We start from the raw sequence: 25,199 nt of genomic DNA on the forward strand, positions 1-25,199 counted from the left end.
GCTATAGCATCTCACAACATTGACTTACACCACTGTATGATAAGCGTCTAGTCAATGAGTGCTGGAGGTAAATGACCGATTCTGTTTTAAAAAGTGTCTATATGAAGCTATTTTGGACTTGTTACTTAGTTCCGACATGAAAACAATTACTCGATCGATCGGGCTTCCGACTTGGAATTTTCACTCGCCTGACGCAAAAATCAATCGACTCGGTCAACGGTCGAGTGGGTTACGTCCAAGACTGCTTTAGTAATACATGAGCTATAATATAATGTTTATGTTTTTATGAAATTGAATTTTGTTTACTTTTTTTAAATAAGAGCTAGAACATTGAAAACCATAGTTTGTTTAGTTTTTTAGCTGTTTTCGGATAAAACCCGAGGTATTGTAATAGCCAGCTCGGCGTCTGTCGTCCGCCTTCCGCGTCGTGCGAAAACCTTAACATAGGCTCTAAAATCAAAGCACTTCCACATACAACTTTGAAACTTCATATGTAGATGCACCTTGATGAGTTCTACACACCACACCCATTTTTGGGTCACTAGGTCAAAGGTCACGGTCACTTCGTACAAGCTTTCATTTATTCAAAACTGCATCCACAGCCGAGCGTTGGCACCCTCTATGCGTTGCACTTGTTATACAGTATACCATTTTTAACCATGGTCTCACATGAAAGGCAATTATAAGTCTGGCAATGCTTCTTTCAACCATGACCAACCATTCTCATGACAATGTTTTTTTCACGGGATTTGATGTGTGAATATTGTAAAAATATGTCATCAAAATCAATAAAATACTGTTGTGACCATGTTGACATTTCACCTGTGATCATTATTTAACTGTAGCAAATTGTTTTGTGTGAATCATTACAAATTTGAATAAAGGTATTTAAAGCTTATTTATTCATTAATTCAAAGACTGTAACCCCTGTCAAATTAAATTGTCCAATCATAGATAATCTGATTTTTATTTATGTAACAGAAACATCTTGCATTGAGATGGAGAAATGGACATTTTATTTGCCCATAGACATACATGTACCATAATTACTCTATGTTTTCAAACACACTAAGTTTTCGGACACCCCTTTTTTTAGCAAAAATATTTATTTTTCGTGACTCTTAATTTTCAGACACACGAGTTTTCGACCATAATTAATGTCTTAAGTTTTTTGACAGTATATTTACCAGCGCTATTTTACCAAATGTCTGTCCTGTTTTCGATATCTTATGACACTTCGATCATGGCCGGGTTTTACAACCAGATTAACATCATAAAACATGGCAGGTGCATGCCTGAGGGCAACGGACCATTACATTTGCGTTATTGTGTAAATTACCTTGTAAACCGGTATTAAACAATTGTTTCGCCCGATAGCATAAGCGCTGTGACAATTACCATTGGTAGTGCCAATTAACAGTTCAATTATCAACCGCAATGGTACTACACCTTCTCAGTAAAATAACTGTGACAAATACTAAACGCTTCAAAGTGTTATGGAAGGTGTTAGACAACAACTATCGGAAATGAACAAACAAAGAATTCATATATTGCTTTTTTATTGCGTTAATTACAGGTTCATACTAGCGATTATCGGTACATCACTTGCTCATCTTTGAACTCGTTGGTCAAAGTACAACCTAATAGTAACTTTCTGTCAAATAAATTAAGCATTTAAAATTATTTAAAATGCATTGCAAACATATATAACTAAAGTAAAGTGACTGTGCCTATTACCTCTACATGTACATGCATGGCCCTTGCTACACTTTGGGGGATTGTGGCCGGGGCCCTTAAAGGGGGGGATTTCGCGTCGTTTTGGGCGAAAAGGGGGAATTTTAGAAGATCTTTTCACCGACCATTCAGCACTTAAAATTGCTATATTTTAATGTAATTTACATAAATATACATTTAATCAAATGTTAATAGTACAATACCAGCTGCAAGCTAAGGTATAAAAGTAAAAAAAAAAATTTTTTTTTTTGAGGGGGGAATTTTTAGCTGAAATAGGGGAAAAAGTATTCTATTTTAAGAGGGGAATGGGGCCGAATTTCGGCCCCAAAAACGGCCAAATGAGGGCCCTGACATGATAAGATTATTTGCCATCCATGTTTATGTGACACGCATAATTGAATTATTTGCAGCAAATTGTTCAAAAAGTTACCCCTTAATCATAAATTTTCTTTAACAAATGAGCAAATATAGTTAACATGATATAAATTCATGTAGAAACGGATGTACAGTGTTGTACAACTTAAGTAGCGCATCAGGCAATAGACCATATAATTATGACATTCACATTTTTACCAGGTTGTGTATAAAACATGTGCTGAAGTCACCTAAATGCTTTAGGCCCTAATGATTCATGACCAGTTAATGAAGGAGTGTGGTTACTAGTCCGGAGAAGTGGTGGCCAAGTGGCTACTGTGGATGTGAAGTTGTAGTTACTTTGAACAACACAATCTGGATAACTGTTTGTTACGGTAATCATGTTCATGTACAATCTAATCAGCGTTCATCATCATTCATGGTTATTCTCATTTGTTTCATTTATAAAATTTGAGGTCCTATCATTTTCGCAATATGTCCTTGTCAAAATGTGTAATTTTTTTAATGAGTTTAAATTATTGTGTAGGGATTTTCTTTACCATTTGAGAAATTTTGTTCATAAGATCTATATGTTTTGACAGGAGGACTGGCTTGAAAGCATTTCAAATATCAATTTGTAACTTTGAAGGGATGCGTTCACAGTTTGGTAAAATGAAGTTTTTCAAAATAATTGTCATAGTTTGAAAGAAGATCAATGCCTACATTATGTGTAAACAAGCAAAACAACACTTCACTTAGATTTTTTTTTTAATAGTGCCAATGTTCGATGAATAATTTCAATTTAAACAGATAAAATAGTGAAGCTAATGTAATGCTTTTCTGGTTCTGGTTTGAAATGAAAGGACATATTTTGTATTAACCTTTTTTTCTTTCTTTAATAATATAATTATTACTTTTCAAAACATTATAGATTTTTAGGTAAAAATATTCAATATCATTTTTATACCAGAATAGTCTAGAGATACCAAATCTCTGAGATCTGTGCAGTTCTGCAAATATTGACAATATCATAGTATACATGTACAACTGACTTGTTGGCAACAATTTGGTTTCCCTACAATTTTGCTGATGCAACATAAACAGATTAAGGTTTTTTTAGTTATTGGATCGAAGGACGACAGCAAATTACTTTCATCTGCGAAATTGAATTTTCAGATGCCTTCAGCAAATGCATTTAGGAATTATCGACTTTAATCAATTGAGGCTTCATATGGATCAATATCACTCTCTCAGAAAATGTGCATTATTTGAAGTATGTGGAGGAATTTCTGAGCTTGAATTCCTTAACTCTCCAATGACCAGTAAACAAAGTGACAGTCTACCAAGTCACTTAGGTGTCTGATAAGATGAAGTCATAAATATGAATTAATAATTCAAACAATTTTAATTTAATGTATATCCTCAGGGCTTATTTGTTACCCACTGTCAAAACTTCAACTACAGTGAGCGTTCAGCAAAACTTTTTAACTCTGAGGCTTGAAAGTACAGACTTCCTGTTATCAAAACTTATGCATGCCCTGACAGGACTTGTTTTGAAATTTAATAATACTTGCACATTCACAATTTCATCAGTAAGGAGGTGAAATCGTTCAGTGGCTCTATGTAGCATTGAGGGCTCTCCTCATGCAGGGCCGTCAAGCACATGCTTGCAGTGTATTTTGTACCATTTAGGGAATGGGACGAAGTCCCTTTGGATTGGGAAAAACTGGGTTTACCAGACCCAAATTTGAGCAAAAAAACACACAATACAGCTGTATGTTGCCACTGTGTCTGTATTTTCAAATCAGTGGTTACATTGTGCCTGAGTAAGTAAATCAGGAGTTACACTGTGCCTAAATTTCATGAAATTATTATTATGTGCTTGTCGTGTGTTAGGTCTTAATATATGTAGAAATCAATGTAGTACTCGTGAATTTAACGAAAATGAATCCATTGCCAAGTAAGAATCTTTTCCTTTGTGCATGAACAATTTAATTGTGGGGAAAGGCCTGGAGACATGAGATTAAAAAAATAATAATTAAGAGTACATGTAGATACCATGTTTCTATGTAATAAGCCTATAAACATTCAACAAAAAGCATATAAATATATGAAAACTATGAATATAAAGCAAAATCTTTTCAAAATGTGCATACATGTATTGTGGAGCAGAACCTGTAAAAATATTTGTACACTGTAGTTACCAGTATGTGACCCAGAAGAATGTAATTATGTTATAGAATTGTTAACAAACATTTATTTTCCTGTTAAAATAATATTTGTTTTATATAAAATTCTTCCTTAATTGACATGTATAGTGACATGCATGATACTGTGGACCACATACATTTCTAGTACCACATTGACTGTACGCATATACTTTTTATACGCCCGTTTTGAAAAAACGGGATGTATTACAGGCCTTGAAGAATTTTTCCAGAGCCACTCGCCCTGCAGGGCCAGTAGGCCTGACATTATCCACTCGCCCTTCACTCTAATTTACTTGCCCTGCCTTTAAAAAAAATATATATCTATATTTAAAGTTATGATCAACCAGAACCTTTTTGTTAACTTTTTGTTTATTAATAATTATTTTTTCTGTTTATTTTTAATTAAATATAAGAAGTATTATAAATAACTAGTTATGTATTATTTTTTTATTGATATTTACATTAAAATGAAATTTTATTCTTCACAGAATGACCAATATATTTAACTGTTTTTTTCACTTTTAATTGATTAGTATCGAGCACTGACACCTACGAAAAGAGCGCAGCCGATTTCGAGAATAATTTTAACTGTGCCTGTGACGTCATTTTTCATTGTCAAAACGAAAGTGCAGTTTCTTTGTGTACAAAACCTTTCTTTTTTTTCGAAAAATTGTTTGCAATTTGTATCGATGTGGCAGGAGTTCTGGAACTGAATTTATATTTCTCAACTTGAAAAACAGCACTCGCCCGGTCGGTCGAGTATTTAACAAACTTTACTCGCCCGACCGTCATCTTCACTCGCATATGCGAGCGGTCGAGTGGATTCTTCGAGGCCTGTATTATAGTTTCACCCTTGGCAGGCGGGTGGGCGGCGGTGTCCACAGCAGTGTCCGCTCTCTAATTCAAGTAGATTTCATCCGATCTTCACCAAACTTGATCAGAAGTTTTATCTAGACAATATCTAGGTCAAGTGGGTCACTTAGTGCATTTCAAGCATTTAGCATGGTGTCCGCTCTCTAATCGAAGAACTGTTCATCCAATCTTCACCAAATTTGGTCAGAAATGTGTCTAAATATTATCTAGGTCAAGTTCACTTAGTGCATTTCAAGCATTTAGCATGGTGTCCGCTCTCTAATCGAAGAACTGTTCATCCAATCTTCACCAAATTTGGTCAGAAGCTGTGTCTAAATGATATCTAGGTCAAGTTCAAATATGGGTCATGCCGGGTCAAAAACTAGGTCACTAGGTCACTTAGTGCATTTCAAGCATTTAGCATGGTGTCCAAAACCTTCAAACGGAACATTCATTCCTTGGTCGCCATGACAGAGATAAACAAAGATTTTTGAGCTTCTGTTCTACAATATAAAGAAATATAAAGAAGAGGGTCCAGCCATCAGACATCTACTACCACCACAACAACCTACAACTCCAATGTCCCTTGCCTGTTAATTGTTGTTTTTTTCTTTTTCTATTTTAGTATTTCTACAAAACTTGCACAATTTCGGACGTCATTTGATATTCGGAAACTTCTTTTGGCTAACTTTCAATTTTACAATTAAAACTATCAAATGACTTAACTTCTTATCATTAACTATATTTATACACTATATTGGGTTGTTTACCGGTGCGGTGCCAGTGTTTTTTTATGGAAATTTCGGGGCCGATATTCGGCCATTCCCCTCAAAAAAGAGTATATATTTTTCCCCCCTTTTGTAAAAAAAAAATCCCCTCCAGAAGTTAAAAAAAATATATATGTTTTTTTTTTTGTTTTTTTTTTAAACTGTCTCATAATCATGATAAATATATCTCAAATTTAGTTCATAAACAACTAACAAAGTATATAACTTTGATTTAAATTATTTTGAATTATTATAAAGAGTTATATTAAATAGTTTTTCCCAAATCTGTGGACTTTTCACATTAATTGCGTTTTTCTCCCAAATTTAAATGGCCAGGAAAAAGCCTGATATATCTTTATTGTGTCAATATTTGTTGATAAAATCATTCCAATTTGGTTCATTTTATTGATTAAAAATGCTCAAATTTGCCATTTTATCGATTTAAAAGATCCCAATTAGACGCAAAATGGCTAAGAAAACTGAGACTGTGCATGACGGCTGAACTGTCTGAAACTTATGTTGAAAATGAAAAAATCATTGATATATATTTTCATTTTAAGAAAAAGGACAAAGACATTCGGCTGTGAATATTATATTCATACAAACATGTGTATGTGCTCATACTTTAGGCTTTACTTTGTAACAAGCCGTTATAATATCTGTGATATTTGTTTTATTTAACCGATTAAATATCTGTGATTTTTGTGATATTTATGATATCCTATTATAACTTATACTCAGTCTATTCAAGTATTAATCAATGTAATTATTCCTTTTTGTTTCATACATTTCCTAATGAAACTCTTCTTTGTTTACATTTTAAAAGTGCAAAAGAACAGACGCCATACAATATGATTGGTTATCTCTTTCACGTCCATGCAGGAGCGGACGCCATTTCAAGGTCGTTCTTTGTGTGAATTTTTCCATCTCAAAACGGATTGACCTACTTGAGTTTGTGCTGACGTGAAAGAGATAACCAATCAGAGCCAGGCTTTTAAATACTGTCAACCAATGAAAACGCCGCTTTCTAAAAGCTTTAGGCAAAACATTGTCCATTAAGATTATCGAATACCGCGTTCTTTAATTTACGCTTTTTGATTAGAAAAGTATAGATATTTTTAAACCAATAGATAATTATTGAAGAACCGCATCAACACTGCAATGTTTTGTTGTATTATAAATGGTACAGCCCAGTAAAATTGGGCTGACCATATTATAGCCGTTTTCGGCTTCTTTAACGTAGAGTTTTATGTTAAGCAGTGTGCTCGGGCAATGGTTTATTAACCGAAGTCCCGAGGGTAAACAACCCCTTTAGTCAGTCAGTTCAAACGGGCGTATCTTGTGACAGTTTGGCAATCTTGTTAACTGATAAGAACATTGATTGACCATTATGTCACATTTCATCAGACATGAAAGCAATACGTTACCAAGAATATTAACGTTAAATAATGTGAAATATAAGACTTGATTTGTGTGATAAAAATATATGTATGATACACCTTATTTTTTGCATATATACACATCTTACATTAATAATTAAAGAGCTTTGGAAATGCTAATGAAAGAATTGAAAATACCAACATTTCCAAGAATATAACACTCAACTTTTTTTAGACAAAAGGTTCTTGACTCTTCTTCTTCTTTTTCTTTTATAATAATGGCTATGTTCAATACTTATACATTATGGCCATGCGTGGGGGTTAAAAAGAAATAGATTGATAGGTTACCCGAGTTACTCAATCCACTCAGGAAAATCCTATCAACAGTGATAAAAAAAAGGTGCAAAACCTAACACCTTAAGCCCTTAAGACTTTAATATATACATATACAACTGTGCATGTGGTGATAATATTAGTCAAGTTAAAAACAGGATAAAAGCAGAAACATGTGATCTAAGGAAGGAACACTGATGTAAACAGCACTGATTTAAATCCAGGGATCGTATCAGCGCTGACTACATAAGATGGAAGTGTGTTCCATTGTACAACTGTTCTTGGAAAGAAAGAAAATTTGTGGTAATCAGCTGTACTTGGTGGTATTTGGTATGCCATGTGATAGTATGGCGTGAGTGTCTATTGTATGGAGTGCGATAGTGAAGGGGATTGATGTCAACATGCCCTCGATGTCGATGTCTACGTAGTGGATTTTGTCAAGTACCCCCGTTGAAGTTGAATTATATACTATTTTATAGAACAAAATTAGTCTATCTTGTTGTCTTCTTGATTGCAAGGTATTCCAATTCAAATCCTTAATTATATTTGTGACCGTGCCCGGTGTCTTGCTGTAATTATTTGTTACAAATCTGGCGGCTTGACGCTGAACATTTTCAATTTTATCAATATCTTTCTGATGGTAATTAAGGGTCCCACACACTAGAGCAATATTCCAAGGATGGTCTAACAATGCTGTTATATGCTGCTGCCTTAGTTTCCATTTTAGAAGAATGAATGTTTCGTTTTAAGAATCCTAAGCTCTGGCTTGCTTTACTTCTAATTTTATTTACGTGAGGTGACCAGTTTAAAGTTGAGCTTACTTCAACGCCAAGATAAGTGGCGTATTCCACTGTGTATTAGACATGTATGTGAAAAAAATATAAATATATTACAATTTTAAGTCAAAAAATCATAAATCTTTTACCGGTAACTTGTTTTGTCAACTTGTTTTGTTTTGGTAATATGTAATATAAAATGCAAGTAAAATTTAATGAAGATAAAAGTAGCTGTCAAATTCATTTATTTTCTCATTTAACTTTACAATTTCCCCCAACCAAGACAATTTAAAGCAAAATTTTTAATTGAATAGAGAAATCAAACACAACACTGTTGCAATCAATTGAAGAGTCATGTTCGGGCATTCTTCTTTTCAACTGTCAAAGGGTAGACACTACTTGTGCTTTTTTTCTAGAGAGCTGAAGCTGAGAACGCACAGGAACTCAAGATGGGAGGCAGAAGATAATACAAGTGAGTATTTTTCAATTACATCAATCCAATTCATGGATTAGTCAGAGATATACTACTTCCTCCAATGTTGGGTGTCGGTGTCTGCACAATGCTCTAGTTAAGGAAGAAGTGCAGCATCTTCATACCAATGTTCCAACTAAAGGTTTTTAGTTGTGAGCATAAGCTCACAACTAATGTAGAGGCAGTTTTGCAAGTCAGTCTGCTTTTAGCTACGCTAGGAAGGATAACTGCAAGTCAGTCTGCTGTTAGCTACGCTAGGAACAATAACCACTGCCTGTTTATACTTAACCAGGGCTTACTCTGCCATTCGCCAAATTAGCCAATGGCTACAAATAAGAAAATTTGGCTACAAAAAATTCCATTTGGCTACAAGGATTTCTACATAATCACCCATAAAATATCCGAAATAATGTGAATCAAGACATAAAAAGGTAAATTTGGCTACAGAAAATTTTGAGCCAGAGGGAGCCCTGCTTAACCACTGGTACACTGCAGACAGCCTGTATGTAATCAATAGTGTTAAAGAGCTTGTGCGTCAATATTGGCCAGTCTAGTGTTTATACAGTACAGGCACCGTGTACTTAAACAAACGCCACTCGCCCTGGTGTTCATCTCACTGTGTTCGCTTACCAATATCAAATCAAATGTCGCGGGGGCCGTTTGCCATAAGGCGAACACCGCGAATCACCGCGGACCCATAATATCTAACGCGGTGTTCATCGTGTTCGCTAACTAAAAGTAAAAGTAATTGAACATAAACGTATTGTATTGATCCCTTTCATTCAAGTGATAATGAATAATGCTTTTCACGCCCATGCCCATGACAGTGTTTTCTGTTCTTTTTAAACACAGCGTTTTAAAGAAGATCTTGTTTGAACCCAGCTGAAGGATATCGCACCTGGAGGAGTGTTAATTGCGTGTTTGATTATGCAATTAACAGTTTGAAGCCATGGTGAACTCATAACTGATTGTAGTAATCGTATTATCCGGAGCCTCTGGAATCACGGATACGTACGTGTCAACTGTCTCAATCGCATACATGCAACTTCTCCCATCTTTATCCATTACTTGATAATCCCATATAAGTATCAAATGAATTTTGGCATATTATTTTATTTAAAGATTTGATGAAATAAGCGCCCAATCAGGACAGTTGTATTCCAACATACGTAAATCACCTGACACGGTTTGCACGCGTCGTGTACAGCTATTTTCGGTTACAACTTCTGCATGAAAGAAATGATTTTCTTTGCTCTTATAAAAAGCACGTGAAAATTGTCGTGGATGTTTTTATTTGTAAATAAAAATTTCATAGCGGTAACAACATTGAGATAATTTAATTTCCATTAAAAGTTTCGTTGTGAATTTCAACAGTTACTAAAGTACCGGTGTATCTCGCAAATTATTTGGCATTGACATTTCCTCTTAATAAAATATAATTTAAACACCCTGTATCTTTACCGTTACGCTGTTTCAGTTCCTTCATTATTGAAACAATTATTGTATTGTGTACTTACTGTACACAAATGTCGTAACATACTGATGCAGTACGTAAATTCAGAGAGTACTTAAAATCGGACACAAGTAAATAAATGATTTAATACTCACTTGATTTCTTTGAAACTCGATATTTGTTGTTAAAAACGGCAATTGCATTGATTAACACCATGTGAGTTAATAGTATTGATCATCTAAACGCTTTATTTATGTTTCCGACTTTACGTACTGTCCGAATTTAAGTACGCATACATGTGCACATACATGTAATATCTACATGTAGTATATGATTTTCTTTTGAACATTTGCATTTAAAACTAAAATGACCATCACAGACAGGTGTTTACGGTGTCACCCATCGGGAAAAGTGAACACCGCGGACAGGCGTTTTTGTTTAAGTTCACTGTGTCTGTACTGTAACAGCTTGTGCGACGACATTGGCCAGTTTATCTTTTAAATCTGCACATATTGGCTGCTTTCAGGGAAAACGGGGCTTAATGCTGCATTAAAGTCTGTCATGTGGGCAAAATTGTTGCTCAATAATTTAAAGAAAATAGATATTAAGTATAAGATACACATAACACAACATGTACATGATTATAGGCTTGTTCTTCTTTAGCAAGGCAACCAACCGTCTAAAGATGGTTGCCATAGCAGCAACCAATTGTGAAAAAAAAGAGATATATTGTTGTTATTTTGTCTAAGTTATCTCTATTACATAAATATGAGGATAAACAGTGCACACACATCTCAACCTGTGCTTTAAGACACACTCTTTATTAATTTGAATGGGTTGTGTTCATTTCAAACTTGTGATATAAAAAGCTATAACATAATTTTGAAAACTGAGTTGCGTCTACGATTACGCAATAGCGAACAACTTCATTGCCTTCAGCGCTTTGATTAATTTAGACCTCACATGTGTTTGAGTTCATTGTGTGAGGCCACTGAACGAGTTCTATAACTCTGATTTAGCAGAATTATGCCCCATTTCGTGCCTAGAAATTTGGTTGTTTAAATAGAACGCATATGCATTCAGGGTCTGTATGAACATTCACTCACAGGATGATGGCAACAAGTATATATAAAAGTCCTGTTTAGGTCTGTGTGCAAGTTGTTGCAATTGTGGTTCTAATTATCCAACATTAAATAATATTTATTCTCATGATTCATGAACCAAATAGGGTATGTGAAAAATGAATTGTGGTGTTTGCTTATTTTCATTTATGTTAATATGCAACATAACTGCCATATGCTTTTTATTTGTGAGCGTTAGCTCACAAATAATGCAGACCGAATTTTGCAAATCAGTATGCCTTAGCTACGCTAGGAACCGTAACCCGTGACTGCCTGTGTGGATAACTCCAGTAAAATTTAGCAGATAACAGAATGCTAAAAGGCTCTGCTTTAACCACCGCATCTGCCTGTTCTCACTGGTACAGTACATAGTGTGTATTTAACAGCTTGCAAGACAACATTGGCCAGTCTAGTGTTTATCATTGAAATCAGTACATATTGGCTGCTTTCAGAGAAAACGGGGCTTAATGCATGTCAAATAACATTAGCCTGTGCACACTGATTAGCTGTATCAATGATTTGAAAAAAACAACACATCTCAACCTGTGTTTTAAGACACACTCTTTATAAACTTGAATGGATTGTGGTCATTTCAAACTTGGGATATAAAAAGCTACAACATTAAATTTTGAAAACTGAGTTGCGTCTAAGATTATACAACGGTGAACACATTCAGTGCCTTTAGCGTTTTGATTTACTCTGTTATGAAACATGAGGCTGTGTTTATAGTTTACTGTCATTTTGTTGCTGTTGCACAATTTACAATCTTTCATTACATTTCTCCACTTATTTGTATCAACATTCTGTGGGAAATCATAACATGAGAGCTGTTTTGATTAGATGCCTGTGTGATGCATAACATGTTAAATATAGGAGAAACTCAGCCAACAATAAACACTGGAATATGTGTGCTTTTTAAGCTTTTAGCAGCATTAGTGGGATCATTATTTTAATGGAATTAGATTAAAACAAAAGCTTGTGGGTTTTATACTTTGGTTTGTTCTGAAATGTGTGAGAAATAACATAGTTTCACAAGAACTTAGTTTCTTAATTAGGTTTTGTATTTAACCCATTTATGCCTAGTGGACTCTCCCATCCTTCTAAATTTTATGAATTTATTTCCACAATTAGGGATGTCTTGTATATTTATTTCTATATTAAGAATATTTCTTACAGAAATTCCTTTAAGCAAACAGCGCAGACCCTGATGAGACGCCGCATCATGCGGCGTCTCATCTGGGTCTACGCTGTTTGCCAAGGCCTTTTTTCAAGACGTTAGGCATAAATGGGTTCAATTGAACTGCATGTTTTAAACTCTCATTATCTCGATCAGAAAATGGATTTTATAGCAATTTAAATATCTGTTCGTTTAATTTCAATGCATTGGGTTCGAACAGTCTGTACTTTAGAGATCTGCATACAAAAGATCACTCAGTACATTCTGTAAAATGGTGTTTGTTAATCTGTATGGGTTCACATCAGTCTTAGTACAAATAATGTATACAGATGTATTGTGTTAGTTGATAAACTCAATTTGTTATTGAAAGCAAATTGTGCTCAGATACATGCTGAGGTACCTCACTCAGCCTTGGCAGACCTTAAAGTTGCAAGTTTCAAAGCTGCACATTATGGATTATGGATTATAGTGGACTTGTGATAAAAGTTATTTTGAATTTAATGTATTTTTTTATGTTAATGTTAAAAATGGTAATATACATTTTTTTGTAGAATTATGAATTATTATTTACAGTATTCCACAAATATTTGTAAGGCCTTTGTCTCTCGCAATTTAATTTTGATATCTTTATAAACCCTTTACCTTTTAGATTCGTATTTTGAAGCATTTGTGGTCCCTTAGAAAGGTAAATTTAATCAAAGACTTTTTTACTAGATTCAAGTTTTAAAGGCTTCATTTCAAACCCTTAGCTACTGATGAGCAGCAAACAGCATAAAACCTGAACAGACTGCGAGTGACTCGCAGGCTGTTCTGGTTTTATGCTGTTTGCAAAAGCCATTTTCACTTTGCTTATGATGAGGGAAAGGGTTAAGACACAATTATGGATTTTTTTTGTTGAGAAATTACTTCGAAGCAAATGCATGAAGTACAAATAGTACAATATTACAAGAATGCATCTTACCTAGGTGTAATTTCTTAGTTAAAGTAATTAACAGCAACACTAAAATTAATAGGCATATTGTTGAATTCCCTGTTTCTTTTAATGTTAATACACAACAAAATTGACCACACATCACCATGTATAAACATTATACAGACAACATATTAACTGTATAGGGAATTTTCCAAATTTTCTCAAATTTTGTTGCACCAGTATTGATTCTCAAAGAGAAATTTTACTTCTTCCATTGGGTTCATTAATTCTTTGGCTTGTCTGTTCCATGTGATTGAACAGTTTGACTTGACGTTGATGTCAAGCCCTCCTATAAATTGTGTATAATTCCAGACATGGAATCATTTGGGAGTTTCTTATGGAGAGAATCCCTAGTTATTTTGGTCATGCTTTTGGGGGGTTAATGATTTCTGTAGCACTATGAATGTGTTTACGTGTGTTAGATGTCAAGAAAACTTGTTATCCAAAACGAATTGTGTTTTTTTCTATGAATGTTTCATAATCAATATGTATTAATATGTTAACTTTGTATCACAGTGCATGTTATTCCAAATGCTTCCAATTACTAAAAAGTGTTTTTTTTAATATGTAATCTTATAATATGTTGTCATAAATGTTAAGATATTATCAAATTCAGTTTTTCTTGATCTTATACAAGCATGTAAAAAGTCAATTTTAAAAGTATAGGTTATTGAATGTACTATATGAAAGTAGCAATTGGCGGACTAAACGTGCAGTGATATACTCAGTATCAATCATATAAGAAGGTTGCAAATGTACAACTGAAAGCACAGTATAATACTGTATCAATTATTGTATGAATATAAAGGTTGCAAATGGAAGACTGAAAGGGCGGTATTTTATTGTATTTCAGGCCACTGTATGCAGATGTGATCTATGAGGCAACACTATGTCACATAGCAGTGGTGGGGCACTAGGTGGGTACCATGGCAGGTCATCCACGGCAACACCTGCAGAAACCACCCTTCCTTCATCAGCTGAACAATCTGCCACCCTATTGTCCACCTTGACAAAAGATGGCACCCCACCTTGTTCAGTATCAAAAGATCACACCCTGCCATCACACACAAAAAGCAATACCATACCTTCATCTGGAGAGAAAACTGGACGTTTTCCAATGTCAAAAACAGATAATACTCATCAAATGTCTTGCCAAAATGTTCCTGGCCAGTCAAATGCTTGTGACACACTTTCTAGCACCAATTTCTTAACAGGAAGTGAAAATCACCTGTATGTTAAACACAAAATAGCTGACTCATCAAAACACAATCAAAATAGTGGCACAAAACCCGACAGGGTAGAGGGAAGTGGTTGTTCTCTAAAGGTTGAAGTTGGGGTCGATAGTGGTAAGAAAGACTACAAGCCAGAGAGTGGAACAGCAACAACAGACAGAGGTGTGGAAAAGTTAGCACCATCTGAACTGGAGCTTCTGGCCAAAATGGAAGAGGCAAACAGGTAATGTGCTAAACAATTTAATATTATTTCTTTTAGTACCATCCGTCACCAGTTTCCAGCATTGAAGTCATCATTGAGGAAAGTTATTAATGTTTAGTTAGAGTTGACTTAAATTATGTAATAATGATATTCTATAAATATACATTTTTAAGCCCCCACACAGTATTATACTATTGGTCCTACTCTAATTTTTTTATGGATATTTGATTGATGGTCAGCTAAACCATGAAATCTAATGTTCAACAAATGTTTGTGTCTCAAGTCTTGTATAAGTTATTAAAAGAAAATCTATTAATTAAAAAATACAATCTAATGGACATTACCAATTTTACATACACATATCCTCAAAATATCATGTCAACAAAATAACATGGATCCACACTAAGTATATATGAGGGCTGTAAACTAACACCAAAAAAAAGGTATTTGACCTACGCAATCATTATTTTAATGGAAATCATAAAACTAACCATTAGATCTGTTCACCATGTCACTCATTACCAGACCTTTTTTATTTGTATCTACAGGTCTGTTAAACGACCTATATCCAAAGTAAAATGGTAAAAACTCCCTCTTTGCAAGTAAAAAATCTAAATTTGAAAAAATAATTTATTTGATTTGTTTTTCCCCCAGTCTATACTGGGGGAAATATTGTTTTTGCCCTGTCTGTTGGTTTGTTTGTTTGCATCAAACTTTAACATTGGCCATAACTTTTGCAATATTGAAGATAGCAACTTGACATTTGGCATACATGTGTGTATCTCATGGAGCTGCACATTTTGAGTGGTGAAAGGTCAAGGTCATCCTTCTAGGTCAAATATATAGGGGGGACATAGTGTTTCACAAACACATCTTGTTTTCCTTATAATTTTATTTATTTTATACTTCATTAGTTTTTGCCCAAGAAAAGGCTTTCCTGCACTGATGCTTATACTCAGTTTGTTTGTTTATGTTGCAGGCAGATAGGTTTGAGCCCCGCGTCTGTGATCACTAGCAGCCCAACTGAGCTTGAATTGCTGGCAAAGTTGGATCAGGCAAACAGGTAATATCCCAGTATGCAAGCATTACCCTTTCCCCCTCAGAGGGGAGAAGTGACAATGGCCATATGCAACCAGCATAAAAGCAGACCAGACTTCGAGTAACTCCCACTCATTTCAGGTTTTATGCTGTTTGCTGCTCATCAGTGTTTATAGTTGGAAATCAAGGCTTAAGAATTCAAGTAAGAAAGGTCTTTACTTGAATCGATTTTTTATTTTTTGATGTGTTGTTGGGTTATCAGTGTGTGTGACACATTTCCAGTTGGATGTCCACTACCAATTCATTGTAATAATTATCCTGCAACTCTTGGGTAATGTTTTCCAAGCTTTTATCATTGATTGGCCTTGTTCAGAGACCAAAAACAAATGGGTCAATGCTTTACATAATTATCAACCCAGTTGGGACCCCTGTATATTTTTCTACTCAAAGCAGACTTATATAATCACAGAATGCCAACTCTTTATTCATGTTTGTATCAAAGGTTTATTTTAACTTAGAAAATCTTTTCTTTTTTGGGTGAAAGTATGTACTTTTGTTTTAATCTCTTTGGCCCTGGGTGTAATTTACAGAGCAAAAACTATTTGCATTGTAACTTTGTCATTCGTTTACTTTGTTCAAATAGCTGCTGGGCGTTTAATTTCAGTTCTTGAATATATTAAAACAACAATTGATCATTGTCAGGAGCTATGTTTTATAGTTTTATGCTGATTTTTTCCTTTGATGTTGTTTTGTGTGGTAAATATTGAACACAACGCTGTAAGATGATCAATGACTGTTTGGTTATTTGTATGCAAAGTTAGAATCGCCCGGGGAATACATTGAATTTCAATGAGGCTCTATTAGGCTTATTTGCTGAGCATGGAATAAAAAATGTTTGAATTTTATTTAATTCAACTTTGTATTGACCGGACATTTCGTTGACAGAAGAATTACCTACTGTTCACAGTGCAATAAAATGATATTATTGTCGAAAAGCAATTTGTTTTGTTTATTTTTTAAGTAAAAAAAGTAGTTAATATCTTTCTTTGTGAAAAATGATTTGTAGAATCAAATGTAATGTGTAATACATGTTCATTCTTCATAAAAAAATCTAATAAATAAACATCTGATAGGAATCTTGCGTATTGTTTTGCTTGTCTGATTTCAACAGAGATTCACTGCGCGCTTGAAAAACAAGTGCATGTGTTTATGTTTTGGACCCAATGTTGGGTGCATTGATGGTAAAATCCTTGCTGTGAAAATGTCTTTATGCCTGCCCTTTGATAATGGTGTTAGAAAATATGGTGTTGTGTTTGGGATATTTAATGTCCTCAAAAATTTGTTGTGAAATATGGCATTTTGAAATTTATTGGCATAAATGATCACCATATGAAGTGGCGATTTCTCCAGTGTAACAACCGTGGTGCTTGCTTCTCGGTCAAGGTCAAAGTGGACATTTGAAGTTTGTGCTAATAGTGATAGTAGATGTTCATGTGACCGTCAGTTCTGATACTATGTAATGTATTGGCAAAACATTTCATCATTTCTATATCAAATTTGGCCGTGCTCTGTGAAAAGGGGGTTATATGCATGTGCGTCCACACAGGCTAATCAGGGACAACACTTTCCGCTTTAATGATATTTTTCGTTTCAAGAAAGTCTCTTCTGTGCATGAATCATGTTTAGGCGCAAAGTGTTGTCCCTGATTAGCCTGTGCAGACTGCACATGCTAATATGGGATGACACCTACGTACATGCATTAAACCCCCCTTTTCACAAAATGCTGCTCAATCCTATGTGCATCGACTCTGGTGTTCGCTCAATAGCCAAAGTCAAAATCGCAAAATCAGCTTATAAGTAGAAATAGTTAAAAAGGACTCAGGTATTTAGTACATGCTTTGTTAATTGTTCACATTATTACTGCCAGTCACAACACTGGTTTCTGTGTCCAGTGACATATAGCATTGACATTTGTGTCCTTTGGACACTTCTCTAGTTAATAAATAAACTTATATACAAATATTGTTGACTTAAATTGTCTTAACCCTTAAAGCGCTGGAGCTGAATTTTAAAGGCCTTTGCAAACAGTTTGGATCCAGATGAGACGCCACAGAACGTGGCGTCTCATCTGGATCCAAACTGTTTGCTATTCTGATAGTATTCTTTGAAAAAAAATCGAAGAAAATGCTAATTTTAGAAATTCAACAGACGACATTTTAGCAGACGACAAATTTCCCAGCATGCAAAGGGTTAAATTTGTCACAAAAGCTATATGCTGTTAGGCCAAATGAACAAAGGTCTTCTGAGAAAAAGATAATATTCTTGAGTTTGCTTGGTGGAGAAGTCTTTAACCCTTTGAATGCTGGGAAATTGTCGTCTGCTAAAATGTCGTCTGCTGAATTTCTAAAATTAGCATTTTTTTCGATTTTTTTCAAAGAATACTATCAGAATAGCAAACAGTTTGGATCCAGATGAGACGCCACGTTCTGTGGCGTCTCATCTGGATCCAAATTGTTTGCAAAGGCCTTCACAATTCGGTTCCCGCACTGTAAGGGTTAAAATGTGTTCTGATAGTATAAGTACCTGGTAGATCTTACTTTCTCATTCAAGTATTAGGCAGTTTGTATTGACTTCCTCTATGATTTCCATTTAGGTCTTAACAATATTGATCTTGAATTTACAAATTGATTTCACAATGTGAGAAAACTGTTAGGTGACCTCAAAATATATTCATCTGGATTAAAACTTGTATGATCTCAAGTAATAACATTCCAAAGATCACTCAATGTAACCACCTGTGAATACTATAGACAAAAGCACTTGAATCCTTAAGGGCTAGTAAGGACCAATGTGTTTAAGTGGCTTCTATGCATATTAGCACATGAATAAGTTTAATTATGTACTTTCTTTGCCTAAATCACACAGGAACGAGTCTTTGTTGCTGGCACTTTTGCATGGGGAATGTCTGCCCTGTATTGAAAGGGCTTTACAAAGGCTCCATTATTTACATGAAACATGCTACAAATTTAAAAAAAAATACTGGTTTACTCTAGTTGTTGACTTAACATATCTTGGAACTGACTTAATTTTACCATTAACGATTAATATTATAAACATTTTCACATTTCACAAAGTGTTAACAATATCATATTTATTTACTAAGGTTCAACCATTAGAGCTGAATAACCCTTTGCATGCTGGGATATTTGTCATCTGCTAAAATGTCGTCTGCTGAATTTCCAAAATAAGCATTTTCTTCGATTTTGTTTCGAAGAATACTATAAGAATAGCAAACAATTTGGATACTGATGAAACACCACGTTTTGTGGCGTCTCATCTGGATCCAAACTGTTTGCAAAGGCCTTCAAAATTCGGTTCCAGCACTGAAAGGGTTAAGAAGGATGAACTGATTATTGCAATTTATTTATTTGTTTTTTATTTATTTATTGTAAACCTTAAATTTGGCATTTTCCGCATTTATTTGGAACAAATGTATATATTTTTATATTATGAATGAGGCTGAATTTTGGCCCCAAATTTTGCCGACCCCCCCCCCTCTGATTAACCTTGTATGCCATTGATAATGTTGGATATAAATAAGGATGTACTCTTCATCAATCAGACAGTGAGCACAAAATCTATATAGCAAACTGAAAATGGCTATATGCAAACAGTATAAAACCAGAACAACCTGTGCGAGTAACATGCAGTCTGTTCTTAGGTATTATGCTATTTGCAGCTCATCAGTATCTAAGAGTGTTGTGTGAAGCCTTTAAATATTGAATCTAGTTAGAAAGGTCTGTAATTGAGTTTAACTTTCTGAGGGTCTACAAATGCATCCAAATGGGTATTTAAGTGGAAAAGGGTTAAAGGCTTGGGAATCAGTCTAACTTTCCAGTAATCTTATTACTCCTACTGTTTTATAGTTATAACTTTAAACATGATGCAAGTTCATTTTTAGCATAGGTGCGTTTACGCACCTATGCTTATGGTATATACCACATTTCAAAAATCCACATCGATTGGTTACCTATTATGAAGCCTTACCTGATCAAAAATCAGACGAAATATCTATTTAATTTAGTATATGGTCATTCTTACAAAAAAAAATTGGAAACGTTTTTCTAACGTTTTCTTCCAAGAATATTGCTGACACCGTTTTTAGTGAATTTTTCTTAGACCGTTTTATGTCAAAAAATCTTCTTATAACCTAAAACAAATTTCGTTCGTAAAACAATTCTATCTGCACTATAAATCTCAATCTCCTACGCAGTGGCCTCCCTTATACTAGAAGTTACTGACCGGGCGAAGCAAGGGAAGTAACTGCTTTGAGGAGTTTCTATAAAAATCTGCATTCAGAAATCTGTATTCAGAACTCAATCTGTTGTGCACGTCTGCATCTAACGCTTACCACAAGTTTTACGACAAATTCTTGACGCAGACGAATAGGGTAGCGTCTATTTTCATTTGTGAAAAGATACAGATCTGTCCGTGCTTACATTTTGAAAGGCTTGGGTAATTATTTTTCATAAGCGTTTCAAACACTGATGTAAATGGAAAGATTATCTATTTAAATAGTCGGTAATTGTTTGAAATTATTGATTTGAGAAATTCGCGGATGGCGATATCGAACTACATTATACCACGTGACGCCATTCTTCCCTGTATCTTGCACCTATGCTTTTAACGCCATCGGCGCTCTCGTTAGATTCTGTTATCAGCAGCTTTGTTGTCAGTTACCCACACAAGTCTTCTCTCTTTCTACATCTTGGCTAGTCAATTGATCTGGGGTTGTTTTGTTCCTCTTTGTTTTCTTTCATGTGGTGTGTACTTATTGCCTGTCACACACCTCAGGATGTGGTGATGTGTGCAAGCTACTCACATTACCAAACCAACCTGATATCTAATGTGCAAAAAAGTGTGATTTTGATGAATTTCTTCTTTGATGGTTCATCAATGATTATGTACCACCAAGCCATACATATCTACTGTATATCCAATTACCGGTATTAATGCTTCCTATTACCTTGGGGGGAGGGCTTTTCATTTTCCTCAAGAGTCCAATTGTTTTGTGTACTTTCAATATAAAACACATAATCATTTGAATGTACATCAAATCAAATAATGCTTTTTTATTCCCCGCCATTGGCAGAGGGATATTGTTTTTGGTATTGTCCGTCATAAAACCTGTGTGTCCTGAGCCATATCTGGAAACTGCTTGAGCTGAGGTCATTGAAACTTGGTATTAACAGAGTAATGACCCTGTTTTACTTGAAAATACCCTGTTTCTATAGGATTTGTTGTGTGGTTAGCTGTCTCTTCAATAACATATGCGCCATAGCTATGCAACTTACCATAGTTGTTGTGAATAATTTTTGGCTGAGTCACATGCAATACCCATAACCCTAGAGGCAAGGTCAAGGTCCCATATTGAGGTCAAATATTTTGATGAATTATTCATAATTTAGCCATCATGAAGCCATAACTTTACTATGCATCAAAGGATTCTGTAACAACATTCTGCAATTGTTTTCTTTTATCTTGCAGTGTGGCACAGGAAGACTCAGATCTCTAAGGTCAAGGTCACACTCTGAGGTCAACTGTTATTTTTGATGAAATATGCCAAGTGTTTTGTTAAGATTGTACCATACATAAAGGGATTTGCATCCATCCATAAACACTATTTATTTTGCGGTGGATATAAATTTGAACTAATTTGCTTTCAGTGTTTAAAGGCTCTATAAAGGTCACGATCCGTAATTATTTACTGATTTTTAATTATTGTTTTTCATATTTTATTTATAAAGGTTATCAAAAAACAATATGTATATGCAATTGGACATTACCATTCAAAAATAAGCAATGCAACTTGTTTTGAGCTCAAAATATAGTGTCCTCGGACTCAATTGTGTTTACAAACAATCAGTTTATTTACATCCCTGTTAACTCGGAAAGTGAAAGTGAAAGTCACTCAGGTCACCCAAAATATATCGTTGATTTTCAACGTTTTCTGGTATCACTCACAAAGTTGGTCTCTTCTTAATGGTTAAAACGTTTGTAGTGATCTAATAAGTAACTTTCTGCTGGTAAAAAATTGTTTAAAACATAATTAAAATTTTATTTTCTTTCGGCTATTTTTAGCATACGTAAACGCTTTGAGGCTACACATCATGTTAGTTTGCACAGCACGTAACGTTGTTACTACTGCACTTTATACTGTAACTGCTGCACGTAATGACGAATGTACTGAACGTAAAGACATTTGCACAGCGCATAATGATAAAACTACTACACATAATGAGTCATGACGAATGTACAGAACGAAAAGAAGTTTGCACAGCACGTAATGTTGTTGCTACTGCACCTAATGATGTAACTGCTGCACGTAATGACGAATGTACCGAACGTAAAGACGTTTGCACAGCGCATAATGATAAAACTACTATACATAATGTTGAATGTACAGAACGTCAAGAAGTTTGGACAGAACATAATGTTGTTACTACTTCGCCTAATGCTTTAACTACTGCATACAATGACGAATGTACCGAACGTAAAGAAAATTGCACATAGCATAATGTATATTCCACTGAAAATAATGATAAATGTACTGCAAACAACGACAACAGTCATATGAAGTCAGTAATGGGGTTCTATAGGGGACATTGCAAGGAAGTATATTGTAATATTGTGCAGGTCATGGATTTGAATCTCACTCAGGTTACAGTGTTAAGATGATTTTTTCTTTTCTTCAATAATTACATATCTTTCCTAGAAACTCACATGAGAGCATGTCAGCAAGCCTCAGGCTTTCGGTGTAAGTTATAATGTTTTAAAGAAGAGTGAGAACTCTTGTTTGGGTTTTTGTTAATCAGTTTTGTCCATCTGGCGATACACCTTAAATGATAAGTCCATATGTACTGCTCAGACATGGTTGAAGCATTAATAAAAGGAACTAGCAATTGGTCTATTAATTGTATAATATAACTCAGGTCATGTTGTAAAAGCTCGCTGTTTATTCTTACAATAGTTTTTTATCATGAAAAATGAATATAATATGTCTTGGCAGTAGAACATAATGATTTATTTATTCAGTTTTCTTTTGCACAATATTTTGATATTTTTTTTAGGGGGGGGTTTAATTATATTTCGATAGCAAGCACAAATTATAATTTTCAGATATAAATTTACTGAGCATTCTAAAGATTGTATACATGTAGACCAAATGCTCGACAACTCTGAGACAGTCAGATATCCAAAACCAAACCAGGAAGAAACCCCATGAATCTTTTTCTCGTGAATATCAATCAATTTTCACCTGTCCATATGTAACATAACTACTTGCTAATGTAAGCTGGCCTGAGGCAAATAAATTCATTATGGTCATACTTTTCATTAATAACATCTGCTTGGGATGTCAGTATTCACATTTGTGTTTTTCTTTACCCTTCAATTATGTGCATATCTGACTTTAAGCATGTGTTGTTTTTTACTTGAAAATGTAATACAGACAATCTATGGGTAATTGCATTTTACCAAATGCTGATTCAGCTGTATGTACATGTATGACTTTTCTCAATTTGATTTTTTTTATATCATTTTGAATGATTGCTTTACTACAAAAAGATACGTCTTACAACCCCCATTACTGTGCACTATAAGTATAAATACAGACACGAAATACTTCAAATTGAGATGATCATATTGATGATTGTGGTTTGAGAAAATGCATGCCCAAAACTGGATTTTGAATCCACATTATTGTGTGAGATTTGCCCATGGCAATATGGCTAAAATCAAGATAGTACATGCTTGTAGTGTTTTCAAAGGGAAGAAAGCAATTCCTCATCAGAGATCATTTGTATGTGGTTATTCCCCTTGTTTAAGTTACCACGATCATTTACTTCAAATTGTGTTGTCTGTGTTTCTACCTCATGATTATGTTGAATGACCAAGATTTTGTCATTAATTTTTGTGTTGATTGTTTTCCTCACCTCTTTTATGATGGTTTGTCTTCAGCCAAGTTGGGAATTTTATCACATTTCATTCTTTCTAAGCTGTCAAGAGGATGTTGAACCAATTAGTTATATATGGGTCATTAAATGAAAATGGGGTTTAATGCACGTGCGTAAAGTGTCCTCCCAGATGAAACTGTGCACTCCGCACAGGCTTATCAAGGACAACACTTTCGGCTTTTATGATATCTAACGTTTAAAGAAAGTTTCTTCTTAGCAAAAATCCAGGGACTGATGACTGCACAGGCTAATAAGGGAAGACACTTTAGTGTTTTATACAGGAAGGAAAAAGGGCGTGGTGCAAAATTTCAAAAAAGGGCACTTTAGCGCCCGACAATTATAAAAAGGGCACAAATATATTTGTATAGTGACTTAATAACAAGCTTTGTTACACACAAACATTGTATGTATAGTTTTGAGATTTATTGTTGAATAATTAAACCAACAAAATCCAGAATGTATATTTTATTATGTGTTTTATATTTTCATGTAGTAACAAAAAACAAGATTAAACACCATAGGATATATATCTTATACAAACTATAGCTTTTCAAAGAAGTCTTAGAATACTGTTAAATGAGTTACCCTCTTAAACAATTATTTATATTTAAAACGTTACACACATTGCACAAACAATTCCTTTACAGTATATGCATCTTAAATGGAGATTCACAAACACTAACACTTTGTTGAATAGTCAGAAAGTTCTGCGTAATGACATTTTTTTCATGACCACGTGTTGTATTGTGTACATTTTATTTCGCAAAAAGTGTAACTAGGAACGGCGCCGTACTGTCTTTTATTCATTGTCAATTAATTCAATATACGTTAATTGGTCTCCGATATAAACTTGTTTTGCTTACAAAGCAATTTGCATCAATTTCTAATTTACGTTTCGTCGAAAGTGGAATGCCAAAATCGGAAAGCGTACGTTGCGACATTCTAAACACGAATGATAAGTGGTACAAGTTCAATATTTTTGTAAAATTCATATCTGTGTTTGCCAATTAACATATTTTGACAAGTTACAAACGGGTCATAATGTTCTTAATTGAACCAATGGTGCAGGCCTACTACTGTTACAACAATTAACGACTTTTGGCCAAACAGG

General features: G+C 34.5%; 1 protein-coding gene across 4 annotated transcripts in view; it reads left to right on the plus strand.

The window, feature by feature from the left end:
- Positions 1-25,199, plus strand: part of LOC127837734 (ecotropic viral integration site 5 ortholog-like) — a 310,389-nt gene that overhangs the window by 7,634 nt on the left and 277,556 nt on the right. For 3 of the 4 annotated variants that reach the window (XR_008029454.1, XR_008029456.1, XM_052365049.1), the window contains exons 1-4: positions 2,446-2,483; positions 8,822-8,877; positions 14,455-15,056; positions 16,015-16,098. Coding sequence is in view for 1 of the 4 variants with exons in the window: in XM_052365049.1 (XP_052221009.1) it covers positions 14,491-15,056; positions 16,015-16,098 (650 nt within the window). In the remaining 3 variants the exon portion in view is untranslated. Of the gene's footprint in view, positions 1-2,445; positions 2,484-8,821; positions 8,878-14,454; positions 15,057-16,014; positions 16,099-25,199 lie in introns of those variants that run through there. The other variant, XR_008029455.1, reaches the window with a different exon arrangement.

This window comes from Dreissena polymorpha, chromosome 7, assembly GCF_020536995.1.
Source record: "Dreissena polymorpha isolate Duluth1 chromosome 7, UMN_Dpol_1.0, whole genome shotgun sequence".
In the NCBI taxonomy this organism is placed as follows: domain Eukaryota; kingdom Metazoa; phylum Mollusca; class Bivalvia; order Myida; family Dreissenidae; genus Dreissena; species Dreissena polymorpha.